Genomic DNA, 14,461 nt, shown 5'->3' with positions numbered 1-14,461 from the left:
GCAGCTGCCTGCTGTGGGGAAGAACAAGACCATACTAAGGGCGAGCTCGGCATGGGCCACCTGGCCAGCCCTAGTCAGGAAGCCTCCTAATTCTTGGACAAGAGTCGGGTGTCCTGAGTGTGATTCTGGCCTTTGACCTCATCTTTCCATGGTCTAAAGAGACTAGTTTCCTCCCCCAAACTGAAGCACTCCCGCTGGGCATCGGTGCACAGTAGGGACCTTGTGAGTGCCAGCTACTGTTGTGAATCTGTCCCCCACTATGGATTTAGTGGCTGCTTTTCAGGGAAAAAGAAAGTGAGTTAAATGTGCACAGACTTTAAAAAATAGTTGCCAACAGTAGGATCTGTACAACCAGAGCATTTTGTGCTTCACTAGCAAATGTTTGCTTGAGCTGTCTAATTCAGCCCCTGCAGAGGGTCCCGGTGGCTTTGCGTCTCCCCCCACCCCCCCACCCCCCTGCTGTGGCAGGATCTGGCCACCTCTTGTTGAACTGGGTAAAGGATTATGGGGCTTTCCAGGGGCCTTAGGTCGTTCTTACACTTGGAGTTGGTTTCCCTTAACTTGTTTACATGTCAATAGGCCATCACAGCTTCCCTGGAAAGTCAGCCAGAATATCCGGGCCTTTGACTGTCCCTGATAAGGCACACATCAGTACCCCCAGCCTGTGCTGGCTGGAGAATTCGGAGCTCCCTTCCCAAAGAGCTGGCAGTTAGTTTCCACTCCAGGAATTGCTGGCTATACAAATTGTTCCATTTCAGGCCTGCCGCACCCCGGCCTGGCCCTCATTTGCCAGCAGAGTGAGCACTTGTTCACATTCAGTTACATTGAGCCCTAACTGGGACCCTGACTGCTGGCCACCCACCTGGTGCGGCCCTCAGGAGGGCGCATGTCTGCACAACACCCTCCATGCTGGCTGCAGCAGCTTGCACTGAAGTGCATCAGACACCCCTTCCCAGCCTCACACCCCTTCTGAGTCCCACTCCTGCTTAATCTCCTGCTTTAGTCTCATTACTGTAGAATGAGACAGGGAGTTAGGTTGGAAGCAATGGAAGTAATTCTTTGGGCAAGGGACACAGCAGCGTGGAACAGGCCAGCACCCTGCCCCAGTGGAGCTGACACAAAGCCAAGGACACATCTCATTTGCTAGATGGTGGGGAGCGCCAAGGAGGAAAAACCAAGCAGGAGAAGTGACTGAAGGAATCGGGGTTGGGAGAGGCTCTGCCTTTGGAAATTCAAGGTGGTGATTGGAGTATGAAGGGCTGTGGCCGTTTGGGGGCAGTCTTCTAGAAGGCTGAAGAGCAGACAGGGCCATGGTGGTAAGACTCGGGGTCCAGATGGTGAAAGCTGGTTTTGAAGGAGTTCAGGGTGAATCTAATAATCTTGGCCTGAGTGGGGAGCTTTCTGGTGAGAGCCACAGCCAGAGCAGGCTTTGGGGGGACGGGAGGTTGGGTGTAGTAGGCACACTGAATTAGCATCTAAGCTGCATGCAAATCTGGCACCCACAGGGAGGTCCAGGCCAGGGGCTCCATGGCAGAGCTGTGGGTGACTAGTTAGATGGTATTCTACACCTGTCTCAGTCAGCTCAGGCTGCTGTAACAAAATGCCATGGACGGGGAGGCTTAAACAACAGACACTGATTTTCTCCCAGTTCTGGGGCCTGGAAGTCCAAGGCACCCACACAGTCAGGTTCCAGTTGGGTTCTGGTGTGCTCGTACGGCCTTTCTTCTGTGCATGCTTGGAGAGACATACCTCTTTCTCTTCTTATGTGGATACCAGTCCTACAGGATTGGGGCTCCGTTTCTGTGACCCCATTTAACCTTAACTTTTTCCTACAGACCTTGTCTCCAAATACAGGCACCTTGGAGGTTAGGGTTGGGGGGCACCAGTTCCATCCACAGCAGAGGACTGAGCCCTGTGTGAGCCTTCACCTTCCTTCACTTTCTGGAAGGACCAGGCCTGCTTCTCCCTTAAGGTGCTGCAGGCCTTCCCTGTGCCCTGAGGGTACAGCCCCAGCCCAGATACTGCAGATCTCAGCCCTTCTGGGCCAGATGAGAGTTCCCTGCGTGCAGCAGGTTGACTGTGTGATTCTGAGTTACCACGTCCCTTGACACCCTGGGCTTCTGGACACTTCCTGGCCCAGGCAGATGCTTGGCAAATATTTGCTGAGCGACTGTTGGGAGGTCATGGAAACCACATGCTGTGGCCTCACATCTCAGTGGGAGATCTGCTCAGGTGCAGACCAGGGCTGGCAGGGCTGGGAGGGCTCTCTGGGCTCTGTGTAGGGCTGGGGGCTGCCTCTCCCCTCCAGGGGAGTCTAGGGTTTTGGCCTGAGTGGGAGCTTTCTGGTGAGAGCCACAGCCAGAGCAGGCTTTGGGGGGACGGGAGGTTGGGTGTAGTAGGCACACTGAATTGGCATCTAAGCTGCATGCAAATCTGGCACCCATGTGGAGGTCCAGGCCAGGGGCTCCATGGCAGAGCTGTGGGTGACTAATTAGATGGTATTCTACACCTGTCTCAGTCAGCTCAGGCTGCTGTAACAAAATGCCATGGATGGCGAGGTTTAAACAACAGACACTGATTTTCTCCCAGTTCTGGGGCCTAGAAGTCCAAAGCACCCACACAGTCAGGTTCCAGTTGGGTTCTGGTGTGCTCACACGGCCGTTCCTCCACGTGTGTTCTTGGGGAGAGATGTCCTTGGTGCCATGTGTCCACCTCTGTGTCTGCTCTTTAACACGTGCCATGTTGTGGGAAGACAGGATTCAAATACAGTTTTCTGCGCTTGGGGAGTTTATGGTCTAGTGGGGTTTCATGTTCTCCGAGGTGAGCATAGGAGCTTAGGGATGGGAAGTACAGAAGAAGGGTGTCCTACCCAGGATTTCTCAGAGCAGGGGCTGTAGCTGAGGCAGAGGAGGAAGATGTGGGCAGTGGGAGGGGAAGAGCACTCCAGGCAGGTTGCACAGCTTGGCCAAAGGCCTGGCCCATGGGGGGAACCACGCAGGGGGCCCGAGTTCTGAGATAGGTGGGGGTGAAGGACTCATCTTGCTGGCAACAAAATTGTTGGGTAGTTTGGAGACCATGTCCCCTGGCTCCATCCCACCACTTTCCAGCAAGCAGGTGACCTGGGTCAGGCACCAGCTGCTTTAGACCCATTTCTTCTGGGGGCTCGTGAGGGCTCTGTGGAGCTTCCCTCACAGGGCTAGTGTGGATGAAGGGCTCTGCGCAGGGATGACATATGCAGGTGACATACACAGGTGTAGTTCCTTCTGAGCCCACCAGACTGGGTGGGGAAGGGAGCCCCGGGTAGGTCTCTAGGGTTCCTTGTGGCCCCCTTACTATGGTCTCAAAGCCCTTTAAGGGACCACTCCACCACCACCAACAACAACCTGTTCTTTGTAGGGACAGCAGGGCCACACTTGGTCTCTGCAGCTTATTATAGACCTGCCACCCCGCTGCCAAGCCCTGTGTGCTGATTAGTTAGTCGAGCCACTTGCACTAATTGTCATCCTGTGCCCCCTCCCCCAGTTGCTAAGCTTCAAAGCCTGGGGTGCTACACTCTGAGGCTAGGGGTCAGGTTCAGCCAGAATGTCAGGTTTGGGAGTACTTCTGTTGCTGAGCTGCACCAGTTCCCATGGAGGGGTCTGGGTGGTGCTGAGCTGTGGTCTCTACCCATAAAAGGGGAGATTCTAGCTCTTACCTGAGAGGATAGCCCTTGGAGACTGCTTGTAGTAGTGCCTGGCACACCGAGTTCAGTTAGGGGGATCCCTCGGAATGCCCCCTGCAGCCCCAGAAGCATCCACATCTGCACCCCCTCCACCCTCTCTTCCTCTGTGTGTGAACCCTGCCAGCTGCCCTGTCCCAAACTGGACTCATCTGTTTCTGGCTTGTTGCTGTGTGTCCACCTCCCTCTCCACTATTTAACACGTTTTTAAAATTTATTTATTTTCTTTTTAGAGAGGGGAAAGGAGGGAGAAGGGAGGAGAGAAACATCGATGTGCTGAAGATACATTGCTTGGTTGCCTCTCACTCCCCCAACTGGGGACCCAGCTGCAACCCAGGGATATGCCCTCACTGGGAATTGAACCGGCGACCCTTTGGTTTGTAGGGCAGCGTTCAGTCCTCTGAGCCACACCAGCCAGAGCTATTTAACACATTTACAAATATTTATTGAGCCTCTGCCTCTGTTCTGAGTTGCTGGTCATGAGCATATCTGGCCATAGTGCCTGCCCTCATGCATGGGCAGTCTCCTTAGAGGAGAAACTGTACATACAGCTCTTAAAAAACACTGTCCCTCCAGTTACAGGGCATCGGAAGAGAACATGGGTGGCTCCCTGTCCAGGACCAGTGACCATTGCAGTGTAGAATGAGAGAACCCCACCAAGCAACTGCTTGTGTTACAGCATCTCCCTATACCAGGGACTGCCCCTCCTTCCTCTCTTTCTTCCCTCCCTGCTGCCGCCACCTCAGTACTTTGTCTTGTGTGCTGGTCTCCACACTGCTGCTGGGGATTCTCCAGGGCTGGTGTAGGCTCGAGTCTCCCTTGCTCCAAGCTTCCCATTAATCACAGTAAAAAATATTTGTCCTCACCAGGCCAAAGCCCCACCTGTCCCACACCCCAGCAGCCCTGTCCCCCTGTGCTGCCCTCCAGCCACACTGGTCTCCTTCCTGCCCAAGACTGTTGGTGGCTCTCTGTCATCCCCCCATCCCTTTGCTGTACCCCCAAGGTTGGCTGCTAGATGACATTCCCCCCAACTGTAATTAAATCCCTCCCTCTGTCTCTAGACAGATCTGTGAGAATTCTCTGCAGGGCTATCTTGCCTGGCACCTTGCAGTCCATTGGGGTGGCTTGGGTGCCTGCACCCCCATTTTATAGATGAATAAACTGAGGCACGGAAAGGCAAGGGGCTGGCCCAAGGTCACATAGCTAGAGTGGCGTGGTGACATCAGAACCCAGGTATGGGGCCTCTGGCTCCACAGCAGGCCTCTTCTGCCTTGGTCCTCCCTCGTGGGGTGTGAGCCTTCTCTGAAGCACCTTCCAGGTGCTCAGGACCACCCTCCCTTGACTACCTTGACCCTTGTCACTTGGGCCCTAGTACCCAGAGCAGTTTCCGTGTGGCAGCCTGAGGAGGTAGGTCAGGGCTGCCAGGCCCTGAATGGGGCTCTCTGGGCTCTGCCCTTCACTTCTGTTTTCCCTATCTCCTCACACTGAGGGCCAGCCACCGGCCCCTCCAGCCCTGAGTTTGAGTCCCTGGAATGTATGTGCTTACTTCTAATGGGATTTCTTTTCTCCGTCTCCCTCCTCCGATTGCCCTAAGTGATTCTGATGATGACAACAAGGAGGGCACGGCTGAGGGGAACCACAGGTTTCAGTGCCCAGGCAGACCCTGGTTTGAATTTTGTCCCTACTGCTTACTTGCTGATGACTTCGGGGTAGTCCTTAACATCCACATAGCCTCAGTTTTCCCAGCTGAGTATTGGGAGTATGAAATCTGCTCTGGAGGTTCGCTAAGACGATGCAGGGAGCTCATGCAAGTCTCCTGGCAGCTCCTTCTCTAGAAGCCTGTGTGCTCAGAAGGGCAAGACCTGCATCTCCCTCTGGCTCTGCCAGAGGGAGCCGCTCTGTGAGTCCAGAATGAGTTTATAGAACCAGGTCAGTCTTGTCAGCTATTCCCAGCTAGAGAAGTGGAGATTTGGAGCTTCTGATTCTGGAATGAGTCAGTTCTGGAGTCAGTACTCATCCTGGCCCCAAAGTGCACCTCTGAGCCCACAGACATGAGGCTGCTTCTGTTCCCCCCAGGAACAGTGTTCAAAATGAACCCAGTGTTACCAGGTAGGGCCTGATTCTCGGCCCACAGAGGCAGGTCAGAACAGACTCATTAAGGAAAGCAAACTGGGGAATGAGGGAACACTAGCTGGGTTCTCTGGTTAGTTCCTGCCCCAGGGCCTTTGCATGCACTCTTTTTCTGTCATTTCTCCTCATCTCACTAGCCTAACTCTGCTTAGGCCTCTCTTTTCACCCCTACTCTGCTTATTCAGGACCACTACCTTTTCCACCCTGTAGAATTGCAGGGGACACTCTTACTCATGGGGGCACTTGTAAAACCACATCATCCTTCAGAGGTCTTTTATGATTGCCCCCACAGTACGGGACATGCCCTTCCCGCCTGATCAGCTCTCCTAGGTTGGAGTGTGCAAATGTGGTGCAGAGTGCACACATTTAAGAGGTCCCTGGCCCCCCACCACAATAGTGGTCTCCCCACAAGTCAGGATAGGGGCTGGCCTCTGTGAGCAGGAACCTTACATTTGCATTTCTTTCCCACCCATCCTCAGTACTTGGGGGTTACTTTGCATAAATTAAGTGTGTGTCATGGTTTTATACATTTTATTTTAAAATAGTATTTTTTAATTTTTTTTTTTAGTATCTCTTTTTTTAGAGAGGGAAGGGAGGGAGAAAGAGAGAGAGAGAGAAACATCAATGTGCGGTTCCTGGGGGCTGTGGCCCTCACCCAGGCATGTACCCTGACTCAGAATTGAACCTGTGACACTTCGGTTCGCAGTCCATGCTCAATCCACTGAGCTACACCAGCCAGGGCTAAAATATTATTTATTTTTGAAAATAGGCAATACATTAATCAAGTTCAAAATGCAAAAGACCTGTAGAATGTGCCTGGCAAGTGTCATCCCTGGTTCCGCCCAGAAGAAACCTTACGGGTTCAGCGTTGTCGCCATGCACACACCATGCACTTAACCCACTTAAAGTGTGCAAGTTAGCAGTTTTCAGTGTGGTCACAGAGTTAGGCCTCTGTCACCACAATCGTAGAACATTTTTCAACATATTGAGAAGAAACCCTGTAAATTTGGTTCCTGGACTCAATTCCACTTGGGATTGAGGGGCTGGGTTCCTCCACCAACAAACAATTTTTAGGCACCAAAAAAGTGTCTGAGAATTCAACTCAATTCTGACGCTACCTGGAGATTGCGTCAGAGGACACAGGTTAAAGGCTCCGTCCTGCAAGAGTGCCCCTCCCACACACTGCAGTCCCCAGCTGCAAGCCCAGGTTACCAGTGTTCGTACTCACTGGCCACAGATTGGAGGTTTCAATGACCTCCTTCAACTCAGAATCCTAATCGTAAGTCCAGGTTGTCACCTGTGCTTCTGACTGGCTATAAATCAGAGGTTCCCATAAACTTCTCTTTGGGTTCGATTAATTAGCTAGCGCTGCTCAAAGAACCCAGACAACATGTCACTTACTAGATCACTGATTTATTGTAAAAGGATGTAACTCAGGAACAGCCAGGTGGAAGAGAGCTGCATAGGGCCAGGCCAGGTAAGTGGGAAGGGGCCCCAAGCTTCCATGCTCTCTTCTGGCAAGCCACTCCCACACATCTCCATATGTTTTCCTGGAAGCTTTCCCAAAGCCATCTTCTTGGGTTGTTATGGAGGCTTCATTACATAGACTGAGTAAGTCACTTGCTATTGGCGATCCATCTGCAGCCCCTCTCTCCTGGGGGTGGGCAAGGGGCTGAAAGTTCCGCACCTCTGATCACAAGGTTGGGTCATTTAGCAACCAACTCCATCATTAGGTGTTTGCAAAAAGTTTCCTCCTTAACATAACAATAGACTTTTCACTCAGCACTTCGGAAACTCCAAGGGTTCCTAGATCTGTGAGCCAGGAATCATGGACAAAGACCTAATGTGTGAGACATCGGAATGACCAAATATCATACATCACAGTATGACATCCTGCCTCCCTTTGCTCACACCTTCCCCAAATTTCCCAGCCTCTGGAAATCACTAACCTGCCCTCTGTCTCTGGATTTGCCTGTTGTGGACATTTCATATAAGTAGGATCATACAATATGTGCTCTTTTTGTCTGGCTTCTTGCATTTAGCATAATGTTGTCAAGGTTCATATATGTTCTGGTGTGTACTGGTCCATTCCTTTTTATGGCTGAATACTATTCCACTGTATGGAGAGACTACGTTTTGTTTATCCATTGATCACTTGGACATTTGGGTTATTTCTACCTGTTGGCGATTTCGAAGAGTGCTGCAGTGAATATTCATGTACAGGTTTTCCTGTGGATATATGTTTTCATTTCTCTTGGGTTTAATTGTGAGGAATGGAATTGCTGGGCCATATGGCACCTGCATACTTAACCCATTTGAGGACCCGCCAGATGGTTTTCCACAGTAGCTGCACCATTTCGCATTCCCACCAGCAATGTAGGAGGGTTCCGATTTCTCATTCTTGCCAGCACTTGTGATCTGCCTTTTTTCTTCTAGCCTTCCTGGTGGGAATGAAACAGTGTCTTCTTGTGGTTTGGATTTGCATTTCCCTGGTGACTAATGGTGTTCTCATGCAATTTCAGGATTTCTTGAGTGGTCATTTAGTCATTCAATAAATGGTGGTTGAGGGTCATGTGCCTAGCACTGTGGATGCTGTGGGAGTTCCCATGCCATTGTCCTTCAGAGTTACACTATGCATGGAGTGCTAGTGATGCTTTATGCTCACAGGGCGTTTACTGTGTTAACTCATCTCGTATTTAAACACTTAATGTGTAAATTTACCTTTCTCCCTTGTCTGCAAGGGACAGCATGTAGCCACTCTGGCCTGTAGCTGGTATGGCTGAATGACAATCTGTCCTAAAGGAATGGAAGGAGTGGGTGGCCCCTCAGAATCTCAGTGCCTCAGCAAATCCACCATGTGGCTGGGAGCAGGGGTGAGCATGCCAGCTGACCCCATCCCTCTGTTTTTCTTCCCCTGTCCCCTGCACAGCTGCCGCCATGGCCCAGACTCTGCAGATGGAGATCCCGAACTTTGGCAACAGCATTCTGGAGTGCCTGAATGAGCAGAGGCTTCAGGGCCTATACTGTGATGTATCTGTGGTGGTCAAGGGCCATGCCTTCAAGGCCCACCGGGCTGTACTGGCTGCCAGCAGCTCCTACTTCCGGGACCTGTTCAACAGCAGCCGGAGCGCGGTGGTAGAGCTGCCGGCAGCTGTGCAGCCCCAGTCCTTCCAGCAGATCCTCAGCTTCTGCTACACAGGCCGGCTGAGCATGAACATGGGGGACCAGTTCCTGCTCATGTACACAGCTGGCTTCCTGCAGATCCAGGAGATCATGGAAAAGGGCACTGAGTTCTTCCTCAAGGTGAGCTCCCCAAGCTGTGACTCCCAGGGCCTACATGCCGAGGAGGCTCCATCTTCCGAGCCCCAGAGCCCCGTGGCTCAGACATCGAGCTGGACGGCCTGCAGTACCCCGTTGCCCCTCGTGTCACGCGTCAAGACAGAGCAGCAGGAGTCGGACTCCGTGCAGTGCACGCCTGTGGCCAAGCGGCTGTGGGACAGCAGCCAGAAGGAGGCTGGGGTTGGTGGCAGCAGTGGTGGCAATGGCAGCCGCAAGATGGCCAGGTTCTCCACATTGGACCTGGCCACCAATCGGCCGCCCCAGCAGGCCCTGGCGGCGGCGGCGGCAACAGGGGGCGTGGTGAGTGGGCCCAGCATGTCTGAGCGGACCAGCCCAGGCACCTCAAGCGCCTATACCAGTGACAGCCCTGGCTCCTACCACAATGAGGAGGATGAAGAGGAGGATGCAGGCGAGGAGGGCACAGATGAGCAGTACCGGCAGATCTGCAACATGTACACCATGTATAGCATGATGAATGTTGGCCAGAGCGGTGAGGCCCCCTTCCACTCCTTCTCCACTGTCACCCCCACCCCTACCACCCCCATCCCCAACACACTGTGCCGTCTTTCCCCCACAGCTGAGAAAGTGGAGGCCCTCCCTGAGCAGGTGACCCCCGAGTCCCGGAATCGCATCCGGGTCCGGCAAGACTTGGCATCTCTCCCAGCTGAGCTAATTAACCAGATCGGTAATCGCTGCCACCCCAAGCTCTACGATGAGGGTGACCCCTCTGAGAAGCTAGAGCTGGTGACAGGTAGGTTGGTCTCACTTGCTCTTCAAATCCCCCTCCCCCTCTCCCTCTACCCTGTGCCTCTGTGCCCCCTGGGCTCCTGGTCCAGGGCACAGCCCCTGGCTTTGTCCTAAGGCACCTGACCCCCTCTGTGTTGATACACATCCAAAGACTGGCCGCTAGGTTTTTGGTCTGGAGACAGGCATAAGCATTGGGGGGCATCATAGCCACAGGGAGTAGATGGGTGGTTTCTTGGGTGGTGTGAGGGTAAACTATGTTACAGTTAAGAATTTGGCCTTTGTTCCTTGCTTGTGTTGCTCAGTTCGTTGGAGCATTGTCCCATAAACCAGAAGGTCACGGGTTCAATTTGCCGTTAGGGCACATGCCTGAGTTATGGGTTTGGCCCCAGGTTGGGGCACAAGAGGGAATCAATGTTTCTCTCTCACATCTATGTTTCTATCTATCTCTCTTTTTCTCTCCCCCTCCTTCCCTCCCTCCCTCCCTTTCTCCCTTTCCCTCTCTCTAAATCAATAAGCATGTCATCAGGCAAGGATTAAAAAGTAATAATTTGGCCCTCAGACTCAGGGTGCCTAAGTGCAAGTCTCCACTGGCTGTTCTCTCTACCTCCTAGCTGGTTGTGCTGGCAAAAGCTACACATGTACTAGGTGGGCCCAGCACGGTGCAGGTGCCCTGTGGACAGTGCCCCCCCCCCCCCAATCTGTCCTCTCCTGAGTGCTGCCCTGGGGCAAGTTGTCAGGGAGGTCTTGGGGGATCTAAGAAGTGGGCCTGGCCACCCTTCTTCTCCCTCTAGGCACCAACGTGTACATCACAAGGGCACAGCTCATGAACTGCCATGTCAGCGCAGGCACGCGGCACAAGGTCCTGCTGCGGCGCCTCCTGGCCTCCTTCTTTGACCGGTGAGGCCCTTGCTAGAGCCTGGGGAGTAGGGGAGCTGCCCCATGGCCCCCACCACCACAGGGGGTCTGACTCCCCTCCCCCATGACCTCCTCCCTAGGAACACACTGGCCAACAGTTGTGGCACTGGCATCCGCTCTTCCACCAACGACCCCAGACGCAAACCGCTGGACAGTCGCGTTCTCCATGCTGTCAAGTGTGAGTGGCCAGCCTTTTGGAGGCGGGTTGGGGTGGGCCTGGGGAGAGTAGACAGTTCTTTTCTCTGGTGTTGGCTGTGATAGGTCAGTAGGGTTCGGTGTTAAGGATTCTGAGGTTCAGTCTAGGTTTTTTTGGGAAGAAGGCTATGACTGGTTAGAGATTTCTTCCTGGGGTGGGGCAGGGCACTGAAGGGAAGCTTTATCAGATACGGGGGTTGGGGGCAGGGGGTTCAGACTCAGGGTGGTCATGGAAGTTTTGAAGCAACCAGGTCCCCAGCCAGTGGTCAGGAGGGAACTCTTTTTAAGTTTGCATGTGGAATCCTCTAATTCCTAAATTCTGGGAAATGATCCACATTTTCCAAGAGCATTGGGCCACCCCGTGAGGCCCACGTACCCAGGACACATGGCAGAGCTCAGTCAGGCATGGGGCCCGCCAGTGGGGTGTAGCCTGCTGTCTGTGAGGCCTGTGTTCTCTACCTCCGAGAGGGGCTCCTGGGTGTCCTGCCGGTGGGGGTTGAGGGAGTCAGGAAAGGCATGGCCAAGTGGCTGCTGATGGGATGGGAAGCAAGTCCACACTAGGCCTGAGCTGTCCCCTCTCCCCGCACAGACTACTGCCAGAACTTTGCCCCAAACTTCAAGGAGAGTGAGATGAACGCCATCGCGGCTGACATGTGCACCAATGCCCGCCGAGTTGTGCGGAAGAGCTGGATTCCCAAGGGGAAGCCACCGGAGGGTGACACCTACACCACCTTCATCGGTGACACGGGCAAGCTGGAGCCGGACATGATGGGCGTGGAGCACAGCTTTGAAACAGCCAGCCACGATGGCGACGCAGGCCCCTCAGCCGAGGCCCTCCAGTAACCCCCCACCAGGCCCTCCACAAGGCCACCACACTCCCCCTCCTGTCACCCCCCACCTGCCATCTTGGTCACGAGCTACTGTTTGTCCCTCCCCAGGACCCGCGGGGTGTGCTGCATGCTCTCGGCCCCTTGGCCTCCCGTCCCACCCCCGACCCCAGTCCGAGTGGGCTGGGAGAGGATGGCAGTGGTGCGAGCTCTGTGTGGCCTTCTCCCTCTCTCTCTCTCTCTCTCTCTCTCTCTCTCTCTCTCTCACACACACACACACACACACACACACACTCGTGCACAGTTGGGGAGCACTTGCTTCCCTCTCCTAACCCCTAGCAATTGTTTCCCCATTCCACTCAACCAGGCCAGGCAGGGGAGGGGCTGGTCTGGGTGCAGTCCTCTGCTCCACCCATCACTGCAGCTCCTTGGGACTTGCAGAGGGGCCCGGGGTGCTCAGGACCCCTTCTGCCACCACCTCCCAGTGCTTCCACGTTTCCGAAAGCGCCTTCCTATCTCCCTCGTCTGTCCCTGCACCTGGGGCTGGGTTAGGCGAGGCAATGGGGACTGCCCTTGTGACAGCTAAGGAAAACTGAGGCTCAGAGAAATCCCAGGACTGACCTAAGGTGACAGGTGGTGGCGGGCTCAGTGCCCTTCTCCCTGACGCTGTGCTCAGCCTTTCTTGCCCCTGTTCAGTCCCCTGGGGCCCGAGAGGGGCAAGTCATGAGTGAGGGGTGCAGACGGAGAGTCTTTGATGATAGGACGAGAGGTTTCCGGGGCTCATAGGTGTGTGTGCGTGTGCGTGTGTAGAAGTTTTGCTTTGAAACGAATGAAGGTATGAGAGGCAGTGGGACCAGGGTTGGAACCAGGGGGGTAGGCTGGTGGGCTGCTGCCCTTCCCTCCCTCCCCCACCCCGTCCCATGGCAGGGCTCCCAGCCCCCATCCCCTGTACATACTTTTTAAAACATTTTTTTAGCTAATGAAATACTGAAGTATAAGATTCCTTTTATTTTTCAAACCAGTGGGACTGTGTCTGATGTCCCCTTCGGTCCCAGGGGGCTGTGGAAGGCAGGATGGGGTGGGGGGTGGGGGCAGGCTGACTGTGTTGCGTGCATGTGGAGTGTGGGTGCACGTTTCTGAGGTGGAACCCAGGCCGGCCAGCCCCCCCACAGGACTACGTGTGAAGGTTCTCCCTGGTCTCGTCCTGTTGGCAGAGCCCAGGGCTGGGGACAGGGCAGGACCCACTCCGTTGTTAGCAGTTGTTTGCTGAATTTTCTTTCTAACCATTCCTGTTTCTAGCCTCACCCAGTGCGAGTGTTTGATTTTTTTGAGTTTTATGTGTGAACCAGAGGGTTCTTGTTTATTTCTACTCCCCATCCACCCGTGCTGGGTGTCATTTGACAGTTTTTGTCTCCAGTCCTTTTCCTCACCGCCTCACCTCTCGTCCCTTCCCCAAGTCTGACAGCCCATTGCTTCCAGAGGCGGGGGGGTTGCCAGAGGTGAGTGGGGGCCTCCCTAGTGGACCCTTGGGATCTGACTTGGAGGCCTCCCCCCACCCAGTAGTCCCCACCAGCCTGTGGAGAAGGGGTCCCTCAAGCATCTGCTTGTTCTGGTGGAAGAGTGTCCAGTCTGGCTGGGATTCTGGCACCCTTCTTTCTGGTCCGAGTATGGGCAGGGGGGACATCTGGGAGGGAGTCGACACCCCAAGCTAAAGCACAAGCACCTTAGTCACACCTCCCCTGCCCTTCATCCTGGCCTTGACACCCTACCCCAGCATCATCCCAAAGCACAATATCCTGGTCACTTGGTGGGCCCTTGGGGCCACAGAAGGGTGGGCTGGGGCTCCAGCCAGCCCCCAAAAGGAAGCAGGAGTCCCCGGTTTCTCCCCCTTCCAGGCCTTAGCTGGGGGCCAGCTCCTGGGACTGGTTCTCTCCCCACCCTTTTTTCTGGGCAGGCCCCTGCCCAGCCACTCCCTGCCTTGTCCTTAAGCAGGGCTTGCCCCATCCTTCCTCCGCACCCCTGCATCACTGAGTTGGGTGGCAGGGCCCCCTTGTTTCAGGGACCCCCAGGAGGTTCCCCTGGCTCCAGGGACTGTGTGTTGGTCTGCTGCGGGTGTGGGGAGAGAGGCTGGGCAGGGGTGCAGGGGAGGAACTTCCTCACCAGGAGAGCCAAAGACAGGGTCGTGCCTTACCCCAGGAGCCACCCCTGTGCCCATCCCCCCTGCCTCTCCCCCCCAGGGCAGCCTGCTGCTGTTCCTTTTTCCCCCTGCCCTGCTCTGAGCTGCATGTCCCCACCCCTGCCCCACCCAGGCAGCCAGGAAGGAGCAGGGATGGAGAATCACAGACCCAACACACAAAAGATGAGGCCTCTCCTGGCTGCCCCTTGTCCCGTGGGACAGGCCACCTGCTGTGTCCACGTGGAGTGCCAATACCCGCCCTGCTCTGGGCCAAGTCCCCCTCCCCCTCCCACTCCCTGGCCTGTAAGTGAGATTGCACATTAACTACTGTAAGGAGAGGAGTGCACTGGGAAATGTGAACATGAGAATATCAGTGACACTGATGAGGAGAATAAACTAAAAGCCTTTGTAACA

The 14,461-nt window shown here is 54.6% G+C and overlaps 1 protein-coding gene across 2 annotated transcripts in view; it reads left to right on the top strand.

Annotated features, from left to right (window-relative positions):
* The window catches only part of NACC1 (nucleus accumbens associated 1), a 20,805-nt gene extending 6,344 nt beyond the window's left edge, over window positions 1-14,461 (top strand). For both annotated transcript variants that reach the window (XM_045852939.1, XM_045852940.1), the window contains exons 2-6: window positions 8,778-9,677; window positions 9,765-9,938; window positions 10,726-10,831; window positions 10,930-11,027; window positions 11,634-14,461. In XM_045852939.1, the coding sequence (XP_045708895.1) occupies window positions 8,778-9,677; window positions 9,765-9,938; window positions 10,726-10,831; window positions 10,930-11,027; window positions 11,634-11,887 (1,532 nt within the window). In that variant the 3' untranslated portion in view covers window positions 11,888-14,461. The remainder of the gene's footprint in view (window positions 1-8,777; window positions 9,678-9,764; window positions 9,939-10,725; window positions 10,832-10,929; window positions 11,028-11,633) is intronic.

This window comes from Phyllostomus hastatus, unplaced genomic scaffold (genome assembly GCF_019186645.2).
Source record: "Phyllostomus hastatus isolate PE091 unplaced genomic scaffold, TTU_PhHast_1.1 phas_contig_98, whole genome shotgun sequence".
Taxonomy (NCBI): domain Eukaryota; kingdom Metazoa; phylum Chordata; class Mammalia; order Chiroptera; family Phyllostomidae; genus Phyllostomus; species Phyllostomus hastatus.
Note: the sequence above shows the minus strand (reverse complement) of the source record. Positions and strands in the feature narration are given on the sequence as shown.